Below are 22,909 nucleotides of genomic sequence, written 5' to 3'. Positions count from 1 at the left end.
AACTATTAAACAACGAAATCAAGGCATATTACTTTTAGTATATTTATCTTATAAGTTCGATACATAAATTTTGTAATAAATTAAGACATGTATTGTACTTTTAGTATGTTTATGTTGTAACTTCAATGCATAAATACTGAATCTAAATTTTGTAACAAATCTAATAGCATTAGAAATATTGTATTATTCTACTATATTACTAAGACCAATGCATTTTTGTTATAGATATATATTAGTTTATTAAAAATATTAATAATAAAATTAATAATATAAAACTAATATCATAAAATTTAATGAGGTATTAATAATAATAATAATAATAATAAATAATTTAATTAGTCTTAATGTATCATATAAAGCAAAAGACAAAAAATAAAAAATAATTTTTAAAAAAAGTTTACAAGTCTTAAGAAATAAAAAAAATAGAAATTATCTTATAGAGATTTTTTATTAGTAATATAAAAATATAATAATATTATTTTTAATATAATATTAAAATTATGAATAATTTAAAATACTAAAATCATACTAATAATATTAAGAGTAATACTAATATTTAATAATAATAATAATGTGAAACCAAAGTTTGGTTAATAATAATACTAATATTAATATTTAATAATAATAATAATGTGAAACTAATGTTTGGTTAATTTTTATTTTGATGATAATAAAACAAAATTTAGAATTAATGATTATATTTCGAGTGTTAATGTAAGAAGATTTTCAAAGTGACAATTATAAAAACAAAATCAAGTTAAAGATAAATCAATAAAAAGAAGAAGACATCAAAAAGAAATGTTTTTTTAAAGACTTAAATTTAACAGGATCTCTTTGTAAAATTGTTGGTACATTAAGTCTTTCATACATTACATTATTAATTTATGCACTAAAATCTTCAAAAGTAATTCCGTTTTAAAATCCTTTAAAATTTGATGATTTCATGTTTTCAACTAAAACTTTGTGTCAAATGTTTTTCAAACTTGTTTAAAAGGTTTTAAGTTGAAAATGATGGTTGTTGAGCCAAACACAGCTCAACCAGTTGAACCGATTGAGGAATCGATCAATCCATGGCTCAATTGGTCGAGGGGTGCAAAAATCTACTCTCTCTTCCAGAACGCTTATTCAACCGATTGAGGTCAGATTAAGGGACAATCAAGATCTAACAATCACTTGCTAAGAATTAAATGCTAACAGGTAGTCAACCGGTAAACCCCTAACTTGACCGATCAAACCTCTAACGGCTAGTTTGATCGTTTTCCTTTATAAAAAAACTATAATTTTCATTGTTTCAAGACTTTAACCTTCATAAAATCCTTATTCAATATATTTGAGCATTGAAAGAGTGTTTTTTAGTGTACAATTGTTGTAAAACTTGCATATCATTAATACACTTTTCAATCCTAATTTTTCTTCTACATTTGAGACTAAAGTTTTACACTAAGATTTTGTGAAAATGTTTCCTATCTTCATTTGTAAATATTTGAGAAGAAAAATCTAAGTGTGTGATATCACTTAAGGATTCTATTGTTTATGGGGTATCTCTTAATGATTGTAAAGAGTGTTTGAAACTAAAACTCTAAAAAGATGGATTGAAATTATAATCCAATTGTATTACTTGAAGGCTTTGTTTGAAAGCCTTAAAATAATAGAACCTCAAATTTGGAATTGAAGTTGGAGAAAAGTGGATATAAGCTGAGTTGCGTCAAACTACTATAAAAATTTTGTGTTTGTATTATATTTTCCTTACTCTTTTACTTTATATGCAATTATCTTAATATTGTTATATTATATATTTGCATATAATTTTGTTTTTTTCATTTATATAATTTAAATTTACAAAAAAAGATCATCACTCTATTCACCCCTTAGGATAATTATCTTACGTTGGATTAGCTTAAATTTTTTAACAAATAATGATAATAATACCTAAAAACATAAAGTTAGGTGGGAATATTAGGAAAATAGTAGAATTGGGAAATTGAAAGGGTGCAAGAATTCTTAAAGATGTTCACGGAATTATCACACCCAGCACACTCTATGATAATTTTCCCTTAAATATTTCTGATGCTTTCTCTCCCCTCTTTTTATTTGATATCTTCAGAGATCCTTTAGAACTCAAACTGCCTTCAGTGTTGACTTCATCTGAGAAATCCGTACACTTCCTCAACGATGATCCTTAGTACCCTTATGCATCCGGCCCAGTTTCAGATCCAACGGCCATGCGTCCCTCATTCCTCCAATGCCACCCGATATCAGCCGCTTCTTTTGCCGCCAAAATTCTCTTCCTTGTCCCCAGGTTCTGCTCCTTTCCTATTTCAGAAATACTTTTCTTGTTTTCAAAAGCAAAAATAGCTGCTTTCACTGCTTCCGGAATCATGTTGGGCTTAGCTGCTAAGACACTTCCGCTCTATTTGTTTTGCAGATCGCTATATTGTAGGGTTTCCGATTCGTACGGATTTGAATGTATCATGTATGTTTGTCGTCATTTACTCTTTTGATTTCAAAATGCAATTTGATTTCTTTCATTGTTTCAATTAATGAATTGTGTTTGTTAAAATTTTCCAGTAACAGTTGCGAGCACAAGGTTTTCACTGACCAGATGTGTTTCCAAGAAGTTATCCGAATCGTTGGAACCGGATCAGGATCCGAGTTACGAACCCGAACCATCACAGGTTATTGCTTTGCTTCTCTGCGAGATTTACAGTTGGGTTTCAAGGAGGGTGGTGGAATTTCAATTTTTCAATTAAGTATTATATGTTCATTTATTAAATTAGGCAAATTTTAGGGCCACATGATAGTGGTTCCTTCCAAATTTGTTGCAGATGCGAGGGCAGAAGAAAGCTTCTATTACTGATATCTTGAAGGGAGCCAACGGGATTCTGCCTCATGTGGTGCTTGCTAGTACATTGGTGGCACTTATCTATCCACCTTCTTTTACTTGGTTCACAACCAGGTTGTTAAATATTCCTTACATATCCATTCCCTCCGGTGGAGGCCTCATGCTCAAATGCACACACAAAAATGGGGTCATGGCCGTAAAATGATAGTTGAGAATTTCAACTTGACCTTAAGAAATCATAAAGATGATCACACATAGAATCCTACATTTTCAACGAGGTAAATATCCCAAATGCTATGATAAGAAGCAAAGAATCATTTCAAATGTTAAGCATAACGGGATGCACAGAATGCGAGCTTTAAAATGCCTGCTTATTAGACATGTATGTTTTTGCTTGAGCTGTGTTGGACATTGGATATTTGATTGTCTATATGATCCTGAACATAGAAAAAGCCAAGACTAATCAATCCCTTTTTGGGGTTGTGAGGGATGCTCATTTTGCTATGTTTAAACTACAATTTGGGAAAGAGGGTAGGTGCTTTTATGTTTTATATCTGGAGCATGGAAAAGATACATTAGACTGCATTACCAGGTGAGGAACTTTGGTGCATCTAATGAGAGATGATTTTAAATTTGATCTCCCACTAGCCAATCCCTTGTGAGGGATGCTCATTTTGTTATGTTTAAACTACAATTTGGAAAAGAGGGTAGGTGCTTTTATGTTTTATCTTGGGAGCACGGGAAAGATATATTAGATTGCATTACCATGTAAATTTGATCTCCCACTAATCATTCCCTTTTTTGGGTTGTGAGGGATGCTCATTTTGCTATGTTTAAATGACAATTTGGGAAAGAGGGTAAGTGCTTTTATGTTTTATCTCTGGAGCATGGAAAAGATATATTAGATTGCATTACCATGTGAAGAACTTTGGTGCATCTGATGAGAAATGATTTTAAATTTGATCTCCCACTATTACATGGTCAGTTGACTTGGTTCATGTGAGACTAAATTCCTGTATGGGAATAGAATAAACTGAACTTTTGTACCAATCATATGCTCTTAATACCTGTATTTGAATCATTTCCAGGTATTATGCACCTGCATTAGGATTTCTAATGTTTGCAGTTGGGGTTAATTCAAGTGAAAAGGATTTTCTTGAAGCATTCAATAGACCAATGGCTATATTTGCTGGTTATGTTGGCCAGTTTGTTGTGAAGCCTCTCCTGGGATATTTGTTTGGTACAATTGCAGTAACAATTTTCGGTCTCCCAACTGCTATAGGTAAGGAGTGTAGTTTTTACCTTTTTATATACCAAAAAGGAATCTTAAACCATTTATTCTTCCTGGGGATCCTTGAATCAGGTGCTGGCATCATGTTGACTTCTTGTGTTAGTGGAGCCCAGCTCTCAAATTATGCTACTTTTCTAACAGACCCGCCAATGGCCCCTCTAAGCATAGTTATGACATCATTATCCACAGCAACGGCAGTTTTTGTCACACCAATTCTGTCACTGTTGCTTATTGGAAAGAGATTGCCTGTTGATGTAAAAGGAATGGTGTCCAGTATTTTGCAGATAGTAGTTGCACCCATTGCTGCAGGCTTGCTTTTAAATAGGTGGTGTCCCAATTTCAGATAATCTTTTTGGCATGAAATCCCAATGAGAAGTTCTAACTGTCTGATATTGTTTGTTTCCACAGGTTCCTTCCCCGGATATGTAATGCTATTCGGCCATTTCTGCCTCCACTATCAGTACTTGTGACAGCTTGTTGTGTTGGATCACCGCTTGCTATTAATGTAGAATCTGTTTTGTCCCCTTTCGGTGTAACTGTTTCAATGCTCATTATTGCATTTCACTTCACGGCTTTTGTCACTGGTTATGGCCTCACTGGCCTTGTTTTCCATGAGGCACCTGATGTAAAAGCACTCCAAAGGACACTATCATTTGAGACAGGTTACATACTTCTCCAATGTCATCAATATAATATCTGAAAAATATGTATGAAAACTAATTGAGGTGTTGCCCTTTTCCAGGGATGCAAAGTAGTCTTCTGGCTCTTGCACTTGCAAATAGGTTTTTCCAAGATTCACTTGTGGGAGTGCCTCCAGCAATCTCTGTAAGTCTATAATGTGTCATATACCAATAAGCCCTCCTTAAAATCATCCCTTCTAATGGAAATGAATACGCACATACATACACGTGCTAGCTATACTTTCCTAAGCAAAACAAGCCTCATATTCTAAAGTTGACTTTCTGAAAGCTCATAGTATCCTACTGAAAATGAGACACTGAAGTCTCAACACCTTGGGTTGAATTATGAAAAATGTTTTTTCTTTGTAGTTTGAAAACAGCAGTGATATTGTTCAAGACAAGGATGATGATAGGCCGCTATGGAATAAAAATAACGGAAGTCAAGTTTTGGTCACAAACATAGCACAATGATAAATAGGGATCTTGTAGCCAACTCCAAATGGTTGGGATTGCTTGTTGAGTATCAATTTTTCTTCGAGGAGCATAAGGTCACTCATTTTCGGAAAAGCATCCTGGATTTAGAAGGCAGAAATAAATAAATTTACTGTCAAAATTTGCATATGAAATTATATGATATTGTAAGAGCTTTCTTCATTATTTGACCTCATACTACTACTACTACTACTACGTGGATAAAATAGTGGACATGATATGGCCTCTTTCTCCAAGTCTGTATGGAATCAAGTTAACTGGTTTTTCACAACCTTATTTATAAAATTGGAATTATTGAAATATATAACCACTATTGCTCTGATTTTCAGGTTGTAATCATGTCTTTGATGGGATTTGCACTTGTCATGGTGTGGGCTAAGAGAAAAGAACCAGAAGCGTGAGAAAACAACATATATTTTTCCTTTTAATAAGTGGGTGGTTTTTCTCATCCATTGTCTGAGGTTACACAGTGATCAGGAAAATTTTGAGGGAAATAAGGTTCTTGGCAACTTCATAAAAAGAATGAAGAATCTGGAATGGTCTTGAAAATTTGTAGGCAATGGTGACAGCTGTGCCAATCTTCCTTATAGAAGGGACGGTGTTGTGACTTCCACTTACAAAGAGATCATACTAATACCTCATTCTCTCAGAAAAGGTATTGCCACTGACACGTGAGCTCAGGAATTCTCTCCTTGGAATTGGTTTTATCTCATGGACAGTGTAGAAGATGTTGGGAGAGAGGATGGGTTATTCTGCACTTTTTAAGGTACATCCAGACCTTCATCTATTTTGTATAGTCGTTGCTTTTTTGCCCATTCATCCCTTTTTATATGTTCTGTTCCCAAGATACATTGGGGAGCAGTGGCTCCTCTTGTGATTAGAAGTGGAAGACACACTGTTGAGGTTCCATTGATGTAAGCATTGATATTTATTGTCTAGGAACTCTTTCTGAATGTCAATAAGCTTACAGAACTCTTGATTCACATGCTAAGGTACTTTGAAATTGGAGGTTGAAAGCCTTTTCCTTTCCTTCTAGTCTTTTTGTTTGAAATGTGAAGTGGCTGGGACATTTCTCAGAGTTGTGCTACAACTTGAAAGCACTTTTGTAATTGATGCTGCTGTCTTTGGGGATTTTGGAAAAAAAAAATATATATATACAGTAAGTTCAGAAAATATTTTTTAAATATAACAAGAGATTAAAATTAAAATTATATTTTCAGAAGACAACTTTTCTATGTCAGTTCAAACAAGTCCATAAAGTGTCATTTTGGAGTTTAGATGTCCTCCTTGGAGTTACAAATTCAGTTGATAGAACGAGGGACTTCTAACGGAAAAAAAGGGGAATAATTCAAGTTTGTTTAGGATTTTTCTTGAAAACAATGTTTAGGAATTTTTAAAAATTTTGTTTTTAACAAGGGAAAATTGGATTTCATAATTGATTTTTGATAATTTTTTTATAACAAAAAACAATTTTTTGAACGTAATTTTTTGATAAAAAAATAGTTAAATTTTTTTTTTTTATATTTGATAATTTTGTATTGCTAAAAAACAGTTTTTAATGAATTGTTATAAAAATAGGATATTTTTTATAATATATTTTAACTATTTTTACTTGCTTTCCGAGATTATTTAAAAAATACAATCATACAAATAAAGATATAGATGAAAAATAAAACACTATTGATTAAATTTATTTATTTTTTAAATCAGGAATATAGGATATAAGTCAAGAAAATTCCAAGTTCAAAAGTATTAAAAATTGTTTTTAAAAGTTATTCTCAAAAATTATTTTTTGAAAATTATTTTGAAAGGACTCCCAAAAGCCCAACATTTGTGAGGCTTGATCAAGCCCAAACCTAAGAGCCCAATCCGATCAGATTAAAGAGAGTAGCCCTTCACTTGAAGCACAATCAATGCACATGATCATTTGAGGGCGTCACGTGGCGAGATCGAGCTCGGTTCTAGAACCGAACATTATCTTGATGAATTTGCTTTACTTCATCAATATATAGATATTATGTATATGTGTGTCTTTTTTTCATTTGTTTTTACAGAAATGTCCTTAACATATAAGAAAATTCTCAAACAATGCCCCTTCCACCCAGCTTGAAATCCCTGTGACTCGGTGAAAGACATCTTCAGAGCCCGACAATGTCAACGGCAACCTTGTTATGTTCTCCAAGGATTTTGCCCCCTTCACCTTCGTTGGTCCGCACATCGCCTTCTCTTCGGACCCAGTCTATGAAACCTCCAATGTCTCCAATCCTGCTGAACCAGAAAGTCATTGCTTCACTATTCGGAGCGGGGCTTGCCCTAACCCTAGTGGGACCCGCATCTGCTGCAGAGTTACCATTGCTGACTACGCCTCTTCAATTCAGTGAGCCCGCAAATGCTCTATCATTGCCCACGTGGGCCATTCACGTCTCCAGCGTCGTCGAATGGTGATTAGATTCTCTCTAATTTTGTTCTTGGTATTTTCTTGCCTTTTGTTTGGTTGCTGAGCAAAATGAGGGAAACGGAAGTCCTTTTTGGTCCTTTAAAGAAAACAAAAACAGTATGAAGAGCTTTAATTTAATTTTTTTTCTTTTTCGTGTACTTATGATTATCAATGACGTTGTAATTCCCCTAATTTCTCGTTGTACTTCCCCTAATTGTTTGAATGATAAATTGTTTTCTTTTCAAAAGGATTATAGCTATGATTTTGGTGTGGAAATATGGGGAGCAACCTGGATTTGAATCTTGGAAGGGTCTCTCTTGGGGTATGGTGAGTGATGCTTCTCAGACTTGAAATTTTAACTATATTTACAGGTTTTAGTAGCTTCTCTGATCTTAATTGATGCTCGTGCAAAGTTATCTCCACCATGAAATTCTATATTATGTTAATGATTGTCACAAGGTGTTAGTGAGAACCATTACATATTCATTGATGACTTATCTAAGACACCACATGATCATGCACGACAGAGCCTCTTTATTTTCTTGAAGTACATCTTCTGAGACGTGCCCATGGTCATGGATTAGGGTAAATATTATAACTTTATTGTTCCTCTTGGTTTGCTAAGGCACAACTTCAATTTTTTTTTTCCCCTGAATCGGTGTCATTATCAATAAAAAATGTAGTGATTAGTAAACATTAAGCATCTAAAAAGCAACAGTGAAGTATGTAAATGTTCTTGAAAATCGCTGTATAATGGAACAAAATCATTCTAATTCCTGCTTTAAACAAAGTATACACTTTTCAAGCGACGTGTAAAAGCCGGTAAAATAATTTTGATCCCATTTGAAGTTCAAGTTGCTCCTTCATTTATCATTTATGCAAGCTCCTTTCTCTTTTGAGCAGTTATATGGCACAAGGCAACATGAGCACATAGAGAATGCCATTTACAGTTGAGTTTTTTAAGTTTACGATGGTTTGTGATTTTAACGTTTTCAGTGAATCAGTGGTGGACAAAAGTTACTAGGCTTTATAGATGAAAGAAAGAAAGACTATTACAGACTAAAAGGCTTGAAAATTTTGGAGTTACAAGAATATTTTGCTTGAATTGTTAACAACTATTTAAGGTTTGGATAGGTTTATGGAAAAAGGAGGGAGTATTATTTGGCCTATGAAATTGGGAGGTTTGAAAGATTTAAGGAAACGAAGCTTGTGGTTCAAAGTAAGAATAACAGTGGGGAAAATCAGTAGAAGAAGAGAATAAGAGCATTAATGCTTATATTCTTTTTGAACAGAGGGATGCAGGTATTATGAGAGATTATCTTTTATCCTAGCCTAATTGTATTGCTTGGTTCAGGTACCCCTGCTTGGTGGAGCATTCTGTGCATGCACATGGCATTTCTTTTATAACTCTGAGTCTCTTGAGGTAAGAAAATTCCTATGCTTTGAAGGGGCATTTGGTTAATACAAATGAATGGGCATTTAAACATTTTAATATTGAATTTGATAATTAGCTAACATAGGCATTTAAACATTTAAATATTAAATTTGATTAATCATAACATTGTTATTTCTATTTCCCTCATCAGCATATATATTAGGAAGTTTAGTATTACTGAGACTACTAAACATATGAGAATGGCATATGAAGGAGACTCATTTGATGAAATGAAAACATAAATACTCAAGATACATGTATTGTCATTGTCTTATATCAACTAACAAATCATCATTTTCCTGACCTCATAAAATTCCTATTAAAACGAAACCCTACTGAAGTAAAAAAAAAAAAAAATAGAATTAATAAGTAAACATTGGACCAAAAAAAATTAGAGAAGAGTTGGTTATACTTTCTATCAAGGAGGAAGCAAAAAAGTGAGGATGTTTCGTAAATTTGACTATTATTGAACGACTGGCAGTCTCTTAATACAGATGTTGGCACATGTTGATTGGTGGAAGCTATGTGCTTTGAACAGTGTGGTTATTACAGTTGAAGAGAAGTCAAATCCATGCTTCCTATTTTCTACCCTAGACTTCCAAGTTTTCACATTTAGCTTGCAAACTAACAGGGCAGCCTATGTTGCATGGGTTAGCGTATGGATGTCAGTTGTGGATGTATGTTTAGATGTTTGATCCTTCATACCTCCAAATTTTGGGAGACAGGAGACTTGACTAAAAAGAACCTATAGATGCTTAGATATGACACAATAAAAGAAAAAGAATATCAGATATGAATCAATTAAAAGCAAAGACATCTTTAATAAAAATTCCCCCTTTTTTCTTTCTTATCTTTTATCTTTTCACTAAACTCTCTTTCTTCAATATAACTCCCTGTTAAGGAGCCCTTGAGGCTTGGCTCAAGTGGTAAAAGGGATGGGAAGGGTTTGTGGGAGGTTCTAGGTTCAAGTCCCAATGGGGACAAAATTTACCTATCACAAAAAAAAAAAAAAAAAAAAAAAAAAAAACTCTGTTAGGGAAGTTGAAAGAAAAAAAAGAAATCACGTAAATTCAAACGGCCATATTCAAAGCAAAATAAGACTATTTGACAAGGACCCCACACTAATACCTATGTTGTGTCCAAATGGCTATGCTGGATAAAGTTGAAGAGTCCAAATGTCATAGAGGGCAACGATAGCTTTAATGTAGAAATGGTTGTGGTTTCTTTACATGGATTCACAAAATTCATAGGTGGCAAAGGAATCTCTGTCAGGTTGGTTCCAGTTATGCAATGGAAAATGTGTTCTGTCTCGTTTGAATTATGTTTAAGGAACATCATTCTCTAATTGGGGTGGAGTTCACTGTTCATAATGACTTGGGAATAGTTTGTATTTTCTCATGATTAATCCAACTGACCCATATTTGAATGGGTTTGAACTAAGACCGCCGCAGGCTGGATCAGGAATGACCACCCCAGCCAATAGATATGAGTTTTTTCCTGAGGTGGATAGACATGCACATGCTTATGTACAAATGCTAGCACTTTCTGGGACCTCCTCAATCCATTCCATTCAGGTTACAGTGATGGTGTTCTCTATCTAGGGTTATCAATCACATCTTTCACCGTAGCCCTGGGGCTGTGTCTGGATCTCCTATGAGTGAAATCTGAGGGACTAGTTCCTATGGAGATTCCCCTCAATAGGTATGAGTTTTTTCCCTAAGGTGGATAGACATGCACATGTTTATGTACATGTGTTAGCTCTTTCTGGGACCTCCTCGATTCAGGTTACAGTGACGGTACATTCTAATTAATCCGTTCTTTTAGATTGCCATAATTCCATCAACAAATAAATACTTCATGATTAGACTTGTAGCTCGTCAGACTGATCAACAGGTCATCCCAAGTTTTTGTCCTCTCATCTTAGCTTTTTTTGAGAGAATTGGGTTTTAAGTTGGATAACATCTGAAATGACTTATCATTCCTCTATGAGTCATAGGTATTGGTGGCTCTTCAAGCAGCATTAACGGTTCTGGGTAATGCCACAATGTGTATTGCTGCATTCCGCATATACCAGTCATCACAGGAACGTTCCAAGAATCTGTAAAGCTTCTGTATACGCATTTTGTATATACGTATGAATGGATCTCCTCCCCTGTTTTCTGCCTTTCAGACAGGTAAAACCATTCTTATTCTTTGCCACAGCTTAGTGTGTCTTATAATAAAAGGACTGAGGATTGTAAAATTACTAATGGAAGTTAACCTCTTGCAGGAAACAGGAGATGGGAAGCAAGCTGGAAGCTTCCTCGTTTATGATGACAGAAGGATTTTCTAGAAACACTTGCATGTATGAACAGGAAGTTGTTTTTCTGTCTTAGGGTTGTTAGAGGATGGTTCAAAGGTGACAGACAAAAGTCAGCAAGCCTGAGCTATATCTATAAGCAAGGAATACTCCTCCGTCCTGTGTTTGCTTTGTCAAATAACGCGGATTGACCTTAAGCCTCTCTAGTTGCACCGATATGCAATATTTCCATTTCAAAGTTTTGGATTCATCATCATATTTGCCGCATCTGTAGACTTTCTGGCTCCTGTTTCTTGCTCTTCTTTAGAAACTCGTGTAAAACTATAATCCTCTTATGACTAAGAAATAGTTGTATCTGTTCAAAGTTCAAACCCGTTTGGTATGAAACATCCCTCTACTTTCTTCTAAGGATGTGAATCTTGTGTTGCCGGTCTTCTATAAACTGCCATCATGAGGATTTTGACATAGAAGGAATATCAACTAAGAACAGGAGGGAGAAAGACAACTCTGCACTGGATGTTTCAAATGGCTATTTTGAGACGAGGTTGTCAAAACACTTTTAATGAATGGGAAAAGAAAAAGGAATAGAATTCAACATTTGTAGGCAACTCTCAAGTCTCGTGAACATCTTCTATTTCTAATTTTGTTTTCTTTTGGCGGGTTTCAGTTACAATTTGTTGCTCAATTGAGGCTGAATGATGAGAATGAAAGATTTATTTCATTTTTTCATCCATTTATATGCATGAATGAAACCAAAATCAACTCGTCACCCATTTTTATTCTTATTTCTATTAATTTAAATGTCCTAAAAGTAGGTGATGGGATATGGTTTAATATTGGAAATCTCAAAAGTGGACTCTCTAATCTAATTTTTCACATGAATCCAAGGTGATGAAAGATGGGCATTTGAAGGAAGGTCAAAGCATTGGCCCATTTGGAAGCGCCCTTCATGGTTGCTACCATACTTTTCATGGCCGAAAGGGTTGATATTGAGCGACATTCAAGTGGTATAATGACGCTAAGAGGTTAGTTATTGAGTCTTTTGACCCTCTCTGTACCTTTTAAACCCTTCATGCCATACCCCATATTAAAATTGGCCCATATCATTTTTATAATGCTTGTTGAATTTGCCATCTACGCATAAATTCCTGTGAATAGACATCAATGTTTTGATTTAGGATGTGGGTTGGTTATATCTTTTTGCAACAGTTTTGCAAAATTGATTTTTAGAAAATAAGAACATAAAATTTATTTTATTATTCAAAGCCTAAGAGTGTGTTTGACAATAGTTTTAAAAAATATTTCTGATTTTTTAATACCGGAATGATAAATATTTTTAAGTGTTAGAAAGACTAGAAATACCCCCTAAAATCACGACCAAAAGCACTTCAAAACAAGTTTTAAACTGTTTTCTAGTCTTCCTGCTTTATTTTTAGCCCAAATACGACAAACATCTCTGTTCTTCTCCTGTGACCTGGACTCAAGGCGGCAGGGTTGAATTTAAGAACACGTGATTTGGATTCGTGATCAAAGATAACATCTCTCTTCATCTCCTGTCTCTAGAGTGATCTGGATTCATGATCACGTGCCTGGAATCAGTGACCATCTAAATGGTATGAAAGAAGAAGATTAAGTACCCAAGAATAGATCTAATCAACATTTCAATCATTAAATACTGGTATTATCTTTCCACACCAAGCTTTACATATACGCATATGTCAAAATCAATTCCCTCATGTTTTGGCTGTCATTGCTTTTCTGAGTTATCTAGAAATACATGTTTTTGTTTTTCTAGATGTATCAATCTGCATGTATGTATGTCACCGCTAAAAGACTATCAACAGTACTCTCCCACTAAATTAATTGCCCTTCAAACACTCTTATCTTAAAGTCAATGTTGTGTACTTAATCTGATATTAATCCTCAAGATTGCATTATACTGTAATATGTGTACATCTTCCTCTGTAATATCCTATTAATGGATAGGTGGAGGCCACCCGCTTGTTAGTTGTGACATCACTGATGAATTAAATGCAATGAACCCACTGATAGAATTAAAACAAACTTCATTTCAACTGTCTGAAATCAAGAACTCTAGCGAGGAATACAAGGACTAATGAAAATATAGTTAATCATAAGATGAAAATTTTATCATTTATCATGGAAGATAAAGAGTAACATATGATCCTAGGGGGAGAGATTTAAAGGGAGGGTTGGTTTTCTTCTCTTTTATGTCACTGTTTGTGAAGAACAAGAAAGAGGGTGGTGGAGAAGCGGTTGAAATGAGGGAATTTGGTCTGAAACTCAGACATCAAAGCTAGATTCTCTTGGTGGAGAAGGGTAGCCTTCTTCCTCAGTTTCTCATTCTCTTCCATGATATTCCTATTCTCCAAATACAGCTTCAAGTTCTTCAGTTCCATATCCTTCTCAACCTGTACTTCACATCTTCTCCTCCTGCTGACATGAGTTCCATGCATTAGAACTAATCACAACTGCATGGAGACACCAAAACAAAACACAAGCTAGACATATATATGTACCTGGTAAGCCTGTGAACTTGAACCTTAGATCTCTTGGTTCGAGGTCGAGATGGGATCCACTCTGCAGTGCTCATACACATTCTTCTATGGTTTCCTTTGAAAGATGAAGAATAGTTAAAGAGTAGGAGGAGGAAATAGGAAGTGAGTTCTTGAAATGAATGAGTTGAAGTTGAGAGACGAGAGTAGTGGATTGCTATCTCTGCTATCTCATATTAATAAGTGATCTAGCGTACATATACTGGTGGGTATACATGCAATTTAGAAAGAGGTAGAGACTAGTTTTTTCCATGGTAATGATGGCAGGTGGACTCATGATTACAAAGGGGGGCAGAGCCCTCATGTTGGTGGATGAGTTAAAAGCCTTAGAAGATGGAAGTCATGGGTCTATTTATCTCTATCTTCTTATTGTGCTTCCTCTCTTGCTTTCATTCAACAAAAAGTGGGGGGAGGCTTCTGTGGGGGAACAAGATTTAGTGTTTCAGCAAGCAATATATGAGACCAGTTACCTTCGGTGTAGTGGGGTTATTTTGGCCATTGTCGAATAACAGCCGCCACTATATGACTTCCCTTCTTTGCTTGCTATTTGAACCTTCAAACCGCACCACGCGCTGCTCTATAACATTTAAGTCATGAGGAGGAATTAGTCAGCACATTAGGCATATACACGCGATGCTCATTACTTCATCCTGTGCTCTCTCATCACATTGCTGTCATCCATATTTTGACACAAGTCACGGATGTAATAGTATTGTTATATACTTTGGACCATTGAGAATTGAATTGAAAGACTTTCATCTGAAAGACATGGCACTGAAAAGCCATCATTGGATATCAAATAGTTAATTAATTTGAATTTTCAGGCACTTTGTTGTTAACTACAGATTAAAGGGCGTTTAATTTGCAGGATGAAGGTGAGTGATGGCGCGTGGGGATGGCAGCACATGGAAGGGCTTAACGAACAACTGAGCTGCATGACATCATAGAGGCTCCGGGGACCCCATATGACTGTAGTAAGTTGCCCATCTCTCTGAGCTTTTAGCTGTGTGGTCCATTTGAAATGGGGGGGCTGGCATCTTCATGCTATCATGCCTCTCTTGCTCTCCACTTTTTCATCCATTTCTCATTATACTTGGTTTGAACACAAAAATCTAAGAGTCAAATGTTGTATTGAGGGCCTGTAAACCCCGGCTCATCTTCTTTAATTCTCTCTGCTTTTGATGGCAGATGATGGTCTCAATGACCAGATATGTATGTGTGTGTAATATGCCTGGATGCATGTGTAGACAAGTTCATCCATGATGTGTGTGTCTGTCCTACTTTATGTCATAAGTTTTCCTTTTTCCTTTACAACTCTTACGTATGAAACAGACCACCTTGTCGTATTTCTCAATTTGAGTATATCCTTTCCATATTTATATATCATATGCCAAGGATCATTGTCAAAGTTAAAGAAAAAAAAAATGAAAATTTGGTTGATGCATTGGATTAGTTACCTAAAGCTATGTATTTTTCAGTCTTCTCAACAACTGTTTCCCTGCATCAGTCTTCTCCTACCAACCTCCCTATTAATTAAACCCATAATCACAAACTCTACGGTAGTCAAGAGGGTCTTGCTCCTATCTCTTTTGTCATCTCTCCTACCTACTCCCAATCTATGAATTGAAGTATCGAACCCCATGATCGTCCACTCTTCAATGGTCAATGATCACAGTGAAAATTCATTCCAGAGTCACCATCATAGGGTTCTAGAAAAATTAACACTAGGTGCTTAAAAACCAAAAAAAAAAAAAAGAGAGACACAGTTCACTACAAACCAAAATCCGACTGTGTCTTTGTGATTGATTCAGTTGAAAAACATATTAAAAACATTATTCTCTCTGGGCATATACCAAATCATAATTATGCCATTTATGTGATTTTAAGACTTAAGAAACAATATTCATAATAAGTTAATGACTAACTCGTATATTAATTGTGTGAAAATGATTATATATTAAAAAAAAACAAAAAATAAAATATAGGCACAATGATTCATAGAAGCCTGATGGAGCTTAGAGACAAGTTGAAAAATCTTGAACACAAACAAATTTGTGAGGCATGTGAGAGTGTACCCACTTGTTAAAGTATACGTATATAGCACTGTGAACATGTGTGCCGTAAAATTCTAACAATAATCATGCCTATTTTGAATAGACGAGAAATGTAGCGGCATTAATATGAAAGAGGAGGAGAGCCACTCAAGCCACTCGAGCCACTCGAGCCACTCGAGCCACGCACAAGCTTCCCTTATTATTCCTCCTTTTACTACTGCTACTACTCCAATCCAATTTTCCAAATATGAATACATGTGAGTGAATGAGAGAAGGGGGCAGGTACTGGGGATGGTAGTCAACGTTGAAATGAGTCTCTTTTTTCTGTTGATCGTCTTCTCCCACCTTCAAGTGTTGAGAGATTAATGGGGGTGGGGTGGGGGGTGGTCTTGGAATTGTACACCATTTAGACGTAGCTTCACATGCACCAATCATGACGACTATATGCATTAATCCCAGGAATGGGTCCACTCCCCACATCACCATCCCATTCACGTATCCATCCAATTGGGTGCAGTGCAATTGATTGCACTTGAAGTTTTTTGGTACACACTCTCATCATTAGTATCATCACCTATCCTCCCATTATCATCATCTTCGCTACTATATCACCATCCCATTTTTCATATTTGTAATGTAATGCAATCAACCATTTCAGATTTTTCAACTCGTAAATTATGGGATGTATGGTGTTTTGTTCGGATTGTACCTGTTCAAAGCCTGTCGACATTTTATTTTATTATCAAAATATTTTTTATAAACTTTTGTGTATATCATACATTATTCCTCATATATGTCCATGGTTTCCCTTCTAAACTAAAAATTAGTTTCAATCTTCATGGATTGAGGTGGACTTGACTCAATCATAATTGTTATTGAGTGTATATTGTATTTGACTCGTGGGTTCATTGATTTTAATAAGGGGTTCATGTAGAAAATATATTTTTGATTGATAATGTATTGTCACAAAAATTTGAGTTTAATCATTTCATTCAAAGAAAATGATCTTTGAAATCTTTTTGTATCATTATAAAGGGATGTGTTTGATCATAAGGACTTGTGTGTCTTTTTAGTGAGTCATCATATATAGATGGGCCAAGGATCCCAAAAGAGTTTAGATGGTAAGTTAATAAGTTCAACCATCTTTTAATTTCTTGAACAGATGATTATTGTAGAGGGGCCCGACTACAATTTACAAGTCATTTAACAAGTTTTAACTCAATTTACGGATGATATTGGTCATAATTTATTATTACAACTTAAAATTAAAAATAAATTTATATATTAAGTTAAAATAATTAACTTATTTTAAATCTTAAATCTCTTTTATCGTATTTGCCTACATCTAATGAGAATCTATTATGTATCAATACTTTGCATTTACCACTCATATCTTATCTTAAATATTTCATAGTTATTTTATGTGATTATAATATTTTTTTCAAATGAATATTTAATTTATAAATTTATTCCTTAGCATTAATAAATATAAATATTAGTTAAATGTATTAATTTTATAATTTAAAAAATTAAGTTAATTTTACGGAACAATTTTATTGTTAAAAAATAAAAATCAATTAAAAAGTTTCAAGTCAAATAATTTAACTTAAATTCAAATCATTAAATAATAATAAATATTACATATATCAAATATCTTCCAAATTACACCTCCAATACCTTTTTTTTTTTTAAATGTATAAAAACTTGTTTTTATTTTAACTATTAATTTATATATTAGAGTATGTTTGATTCCTAAAAAATTTAAGGGAAAATGTGAAGAAAATAAAGTAAAGAAGAAAAGTGGGAAAAAAAAGATTTAAAATCAATAAATTATTTTTATATATTTCTTCAAATTCATTTTACTTAGTTTCCTCTTCATTTTACTTACCTTCCTCTATTATATAAAGATTAAATGATTTTAAAATGTATAATTTTTAATTAATTTTAATTATATTTATTTTAAAAAAAAATTATGGTGAAATCAAATATGAGAAAACTTTTTTTTTTTTTTTAACAATTTTTTCTTTCCTTAGTACTTTCTAAGAACTAAGCATACCATTACTTATTGAAAACGGTTTCTTATGGATAAATTTTTTTGTAATGATTCACATAGAGTTTGTATTTACATAATTATCTATATTGAAATTATTAATTTTTAAAATTTTTTTTTATAGAAATAAATTACTAAAATTATTAAAAAATTTCTCATGAAATTTCTTGCTTTCTTTTTTTTTTTTTTCTGAAAAAAATTCTTTGGTTTTTTGTTTATAAATTTTTAATAAATTCTAAAAGAAATTCACAATATTTTAAATATTTTTGGTGTTTAATTTGATATATTAATGTCAACAATTACTTACTTTATTGAACCATCCTAAGAACAAAATATAAAATTAACTATATTATTTTAATCTATAACTATTTTTTTTTTTTTTTAACTTTTGAACAAAATTTATTTGTTAATTTAAAAAAAAAAATTATTTTCAAACCTATGGTAGTAAATGATAAAAAAAAAACTTTAATTTAAATACTGGATTTAACCTTGAACCATGAGCTGCTTGCCTATTGATTCATCTTATAACCTTTTCTTCTCATGAATTAAAATATTTATAAAGATATTCTAAATAATTTTTTTATCCTATAAGAAAATATGAATATAAGAAATATATTATATCATATTCTTTATAAAAAAATATATAATTAAAAACATCAAGATAATTTTTCAATAGAAGATATTTTTAATTATTAGAAATCCCAAATTATTTTTATGATTATTATTTTTTATAAATAATTTAAAAAATTATACAAATATAAAAATTCCTTTCCACTTTATGTGTTACCATATTAAATGGAAACTTTTATGGCAAAAATGCCTTTGTCTTACCATGAGGTTTTTTCCTCAACAAAAAGTTTTTCCTTAAAAATATTTATGAACTTCCTTCTTTTTTTTTTCTCGAATCAAGGACCGACTCGTGATATGCATAAAATCTGTTAATCGGAGATCTTCGCAGACCCCATAGCTCAAGGTAGGGAGATCAATCGCATTGTGCATTTGAAAGCCAGGGCCCAAAACCATGCTCAGGCTGGTTTCCTTTTGTGAACCTTAGGACAACATTCATATCAGATTTGAGCCCGGCCCAATTTAATGGAACTGGAAACGTGGGCGTGACGAAATATTTTACCCATGCTGAAACTACGTAAAGTCGCGCTTGGGGACAGATGGGCCTCGCCGCAAGCAAACCTTTTGACCCAAATGGGCCTAAACAAAACTTTAGCCTCAAGCCTTGGGCCATGGTTGAATCTCCCAAGGGAATCTCGGGAAAATCCTTAAACCACGCTTTACAAACAAAAACTGATACAAGGCCAACTTAGGATTCTACTGCCGCCGGATGGGATCAACTCCTGACATGTGAGCCAAAAGTCTGCAAATTTGGAAAAGAGCCTTCGCATCCTCGGGGCTTTCAGAGAGCGGTCACACCCCTACCACAACTGGGCTGCCCATGAGCCGCTCCCCTTCAACCAACCAGGCGGCTCGAACCTTCCATATTTATCACTCTCTCACCCCACCGTGGGTCCCAAATCTTGTGTGCCGGCCCTCATAATCCTTCTAAACTTTTTTCCTTTTTTTTTCCCACTTGACTGTTAATTTCAACGCTTCAGCATCGTTTGCGCTTCACGCGTTACTCGATCGTTATCATCAGTCATCGTGATCACTCAATGTTATCATAATGTCGTTCAATGTCACCATCCTGGTCATATTAATCAATTCTAATATCAATAAGGAAATTAAATCGTTACCAAAATCTCACATGGGATGATGTCATAGATGATATCATAATTTAGTGCTTAATAAAGAACATTTTCCATCTTATTTGATAACGTTACTTATTAAGACATTGATTCATATGACACATAAATGCGTTAGGCGTGAGCAAATGTAAATATTTAAGATTGTACGAAAACGGCACCGTTTTTACTACCAGTGGAGCGTGTCAAGAGCGCGCGTGGGGATTTGGGGGGGTTGGGGTGCGCATGCAAGCAAACCATCCAACTGCAACGACGTTGTTGCCAGCTGGGATTTGGATGGTGGGCTCCTGGGTGAACTAATCCCACCACTAGCCGGGTCAACCGTCCTACCGGTCCTCCCTTTTATACCGAACCGGGTTCGCCGTTCCTCGGTAACAAGCGTGTTACTCAAGCGTGAGGCAAAGGCAGACCTTTTCTGAAAGCCACTTTTCAATATTTTACAATTTCGCCACAATACAATCCACCCACCACAACGACATAAGGCAATCAATATCCACCGTCCGATCATAAAAAAATGGCGTCACTGAAATATAAGGTAAGATCGGACAGCTAGGATTAGGCGTTTTATAATAATACCGTACACCCAATGAAAGCCTTCACAAAACCAGGGGTGCCGTGGAAACAACATAAACAGAGGTGCGGTGCGGTGGAGCTATCTTCTGAATTCGTCTGATATGATCTCTCTTTATAGGCTAAATTAGGGTTTCTCTTATTTTCTTTCTGCTTTCCTGCTTTTCGTACTCAGCCTTTCGTCATCTCTGTTTCTTGTTCGTCAAATCGCAATATTCTGTAATTCGATCAATCGATCGATTGAGATAGGGAGAGTTTCGGGGGAGTTTCGATAATCGGTTAAAGAGAAAAGGTATGGAACCCTAATTTCTGATTGTTGATTCCTGTTCTTTTCTCTGATTTTACGATTCATCAAACAAGGGTAGAAGAATCTTTTTGGAATTTCTTGTGGCTTTGGGGGCTTGATGACGATGGAAAGTTTTAACTCGACCGAAGATCAGATCTTCATCTTTTTGAGTTTTTTTCTTTTCTTGTTTTTTCTCGTTTGAATTTCGAATTGGATTCATCGGCGCCGTTGATCCTCACAGGATCGCCGGTCCGGTGTTAGGGTACTGGAAGGGATGTGTGGACTCTTCTTGAATTGACTCGAATTCGGGTTTCGGGCCTTCTGTTATTTATCAGTCGGGTTTTGTGTTTGTGAAAAGACGATGTTGTCCTTTGCTCAATAGAAACATAGTGGGATTTGGGAATGATAATTGCGTCTTTCAGGAGGATTGCTTTACAAGTAAGAGTTAAATTCTATTTTTTGGAGTCAAGTTATTAAACCTTTGACCAAACACGCCACCAAAAAAACTATAACCATCGGGTTCTACTGATCTTTTGCGTAAAACGCAATATTAAGATTTATCCCGAGAAAATCTACTAGGCTTTCGAGAGAAAAAGCAACCGCACCCGAGAAAATTTCAAAACCCTAACCCTTAGTCTTTCTTTTTGGTTTTGAAGGAACCAGACTGTGAGAGAGAAAGATGGGTTCTGAGAACAAAACAAACGATGAAACAAGCTTTCAACCATCTGAGCCCATACTCTGCGCCAACGGGTGTGGTTTCTTCGGCGCCGCAGCCACGATGAACCTTTGCTCGAAGTGCTACAGGGACTTGCGCATTAAAGAAGAGCAACAGGCCTCTGCTAAAGCGGCCATGAATATGTCTTTCAACCCGAAACTGTTGCAGGAGAATCGAACGTCGTCGTTTTCCTTTTTGGATACAGCGGGCGGTTCTTCCTCCTCCTCTTCATGTTCTTTTACGTTCGGTAACGTAGGTGTTGGCGGTGGCGATAAATCTGAGCCAAAGGTGCCTAACAGGTGCATGAGCTGCAACAAGAAGGTGGGGTTGACGGGGTTCAGATGCAAGTGCGGGAGTACCTTTTGCGGGGCTCATCGTTACCCAGAGAAGCACGAGTGCACATTCGATTTCAAGGCCTCAGGGCGTGACGCCATTGCCAAGGCTAATCCGGTGGTTAAGGCTGATAAACTGGACAGGCTGTGAAACCACCTGGATTGGTATTTTCTTTATAATCATCATCATCTTCTTCTTCTTCTTCTTCTTTAGGGTTTCTTTATTTGGTTAGGGCTTTGTGGGAAAAGCTGGTGGTTATGGTGCTGTTCTTGCTTAATGGTGGTTTGTGGGTGAAAGGGATGGATAATACGTGGTGGTTGGGGGGAGGGGGTGGCTTCCATAATAAAGTGGCTAATTGAATTGTTATTAGTTGTAGTTTGCCCTTTTTTCTTTATTCTTTTTTCTTTTTAAACTTTTTCTTCCCTCTTTTTCTGCTCTGCTGCTAAACTACTTTATCACATCTATTCTAATATCCATAGTCCATACTACAACCTAGCTTGGTATTTAGGGTTAATGAGTATCTGCATCCTTTTTCTTAGAATATGGCTTCTGAAACATTCTTTCTTAAAAATAAATAATAAATAATAAATAATAAATAAATGAATACGAAAAGTTACAAATTTTAATATGGTTCAACTTACAAGATCTTGTTTTAAGAATATATGTATTTGTTAACAGCAGCAGCCCATGGTGGCTTTCTTTGTTCTGTTCTTGGTTTACTGGTAGAGTTTCTTTTCTATCAGGGCTAGATCGGAGCAGCCCAAGCAGATGAGTGGCAAGAGATTCTGGGTTGTGGCTGTTGAAGCTCCTCAGGGATTTTTGTCATTAAGAACAATTATCATGTAATTCTTATTTTATCGTGGGGTAGGGATATTTGGCTGCCCATAACCTTAAACCTCAAATATTTGAATTTAATTCAGTCAAATTCAATCAATTATTTTATTTGAAATTTATACGACACGAGGAAAAGTACTTAAAATTAATATGAAACTTTTTATTAACAAGTCTTATTTATGAATAAAATTAATATTATATTAAAATAATATAATAATTAAATAGGTTTTATACAAATTTAAAATATAATGTTTTTTTAAT

At 34.7% G+C, this 22,909-nt stretch overlaps 3 protein-coding genes across 8 annotated transcripts; 2 read left to right on the top strand and 1 right to left on the bottom strand.

Moving 5' to 3' along the window:
• Positions 1-2,035: 2,035 nt before the first annotated feature.
• Positions 2,036-12,205, top strand: LOC117931568 (probable sodium/metabolite cotransporter BASS5, chloroplastic). Of its 3 annotated transcripts, XM_034852565.1 has the most exons (13): positions 2,036-2,299; positions 2,426-2,473; positions 2,569-2,675; positions 2,802-2,956; positions 3,931-4,124; positions 4,206-4,458; positions 4,542-4,795; positions 4,876-4,958; positions 5,635-5,702; positions 7,991-8,069; positions 9,097-9,165; positions 11,174-11,351; positions 11,447-12,205. In XM_034852565.1, exons 1-12 carry the CDS (start codon positions 2,173-2,175, stop codon positions 11,279-11,281), a joined length of 1,545 nt encoding a protein of 514 aa, XP_034708456.1. In that variant the 5' UTR covers positions 2,036-2,172; the 3' UTR covers positions 11,282-11,351; positions 11,447-12,205. The 3 variants fall into 3 exon arrangements, with proteins under 3 accessions (XP_034708456.1, XP_034708440.1, XP_034708447.1); XM_034852549.1 differs by lacking the exons at positions 7,991-8,069; positions 9,097-9,165; positions 11,174-11,351; positions 11,447-12,205 and having other exon boundaries at positions 2,040-2,299; positions 2,826-2,956; positions 5,635-6,340; XM_034852556.1 differs by lacking the exons at positions 2,036-2,299; positions 2,426-2,473; positions 7,991-8,069; ... (1 more) ...; positions 11,174-11,351; positions 11,447-12,205 and having other exon boundaries at positions 2,584-2,675; positions 2,789-2,956; positions 5,635-6,340.
• A 1,320-nt stretch (positions 12,206-13,525) lies between these two features.
• LOC117931587 (protein LITTLE ZIPPER 1-like) lies at positions 13,526-14,439 on the bottom strand. 2 transcript variants are annotated; one of them, XM_034852575.1, is made up of 2 exons: positions 14,017-14,439; positions 13,526-13,933 (listed from the first exon to the last, which is right to left on the bottom strand). In XM_034852575.1, exons 1-2 carry the CDS (start codon positions 14,094-14,096, stop codon positions 13,711-13,713), a joined length of 303 nt encoding a protein of 100 aa, XP_034708466.1. In that variant the 5' UTR covers positions 14,097-14,439; the 3' UTR covers positions 13,526-13,710. The 2 variants fall into 2 exon arrangements, with proteins under 2 accessions (XP_034708466.1, XP_034708472.1); XM_034852581.1 differs by having other exon boundaries at positions 13,526-13,930; positions 14,017-14,425.
• Positions 14,440-20,511: 6,072 nt separating this feature from the next.
• On the top strand, positions 20,512-22,349 carry LOC117907292 (zinc finger A20 and AN1 domain-containing stress-associated protein 1). 3 transcript variants are annotated; one of them, XM_034820811.1, is made up of 2 exons: positions 20,512-20,772; positions 21,430-22,349. In XM_034820811.1, the coding sequence occupies exon 2, from the start codon at positions 21,446-21,448 to the stop codon at positions 21,962-21,964; it is 519 nt and encodes a 172-aa protein (XP_034676702.1). In that variant the 5' UTR covers positions 20,512-20,772; positions 21,430-21,445; the 3' UTR covers positions 21,965-22,349. The 3 variants fall into 3 exon arrangements, with proteins under 3 accessions (XP_034676702.1, XP_034676687.1, XP_034676693.1); XM_034820796.1 differs by having other exon boundaries at positions 20,516-20,772; positions 21,423-22,349; XM_034820802.1 differs by lacking the exon at positions 20,512-20,772 and adding an exon at positions 20,779-21,204 and having other exon boundaries at positions 21,423-22,349.
• The last annotated feature ends 560 nt before the right edge of the window (positions 22,350-22,909 follow it).

This window comes from Vitis riparia, chromosome 2 (genome assembly GCF_004353265.1).
Source record: "Vitis riparia cultivar Riparia Gloire de Montpellier isolate 1030 chromosome 2, EGFV_Vit.rip_1.0, whole genome shotgun sequence".
In the NCBI taxonomy this organism is placed as follows: Eukaryota; Viridiplantae; Streptophyta; class Magnoliopsida; order Vitales; family Vitaceae; genus Vitis; species Vitis riparia.
This window is presented reverse-complemented; position numbering and strand designations above follow the sequence as displayed.

What these genes read in the sequence shown, in the direction of transcription:
- LOC117931587 (XM_034852575.1), bottom strand. Translation starts at nt 14,096, where the DNA reads ATGTGTATGAGCACTGCAGAGTGGATCCCATCTCGACCTCGAACCAAG. An exon ending in CAAGTTCACAGGCTTACCAG is followed by an intron (nt 13,934 to 14,016) that starts GTACATATATAT and finishes AACTCATGTCAG; the next exon opens with CAGGAGGAGAAGATGTGAAG.
- LOC117907292 (XM_034820811.1), top strand. Translation starts at nt 21,446, where the DNA reads ATGGGTTCTGAGAACAAAACAAACGATGAAACAAGCTTTCAACCATCT.
- LOC117931568 (XM_034852565.1), top strand. Translation starts at nt 2,173, where the DNA reads ATGATCCTTAGTACCCTTATGCATCCGGCCCAGTTTCAGATCCAACGG. An exon ending in TACGGATTTGAATGTATCAT is followed by an intron (nt 2,474 to 2,568) that starts GTATGTTTGTCG and finishes AAAATTTTCCAG; the next exon opens with TAACAGTTGCGAGCACAAGG. An exon ending in GAGTGCCTCCAGCAATCTCT is followed by an intron (nt 4,959 to 5,634) that starts GTAAGTCTATAA and finishes TCTGATTTTCAG; the next exon opens with GTTGTAATCATGTCTTTGAT.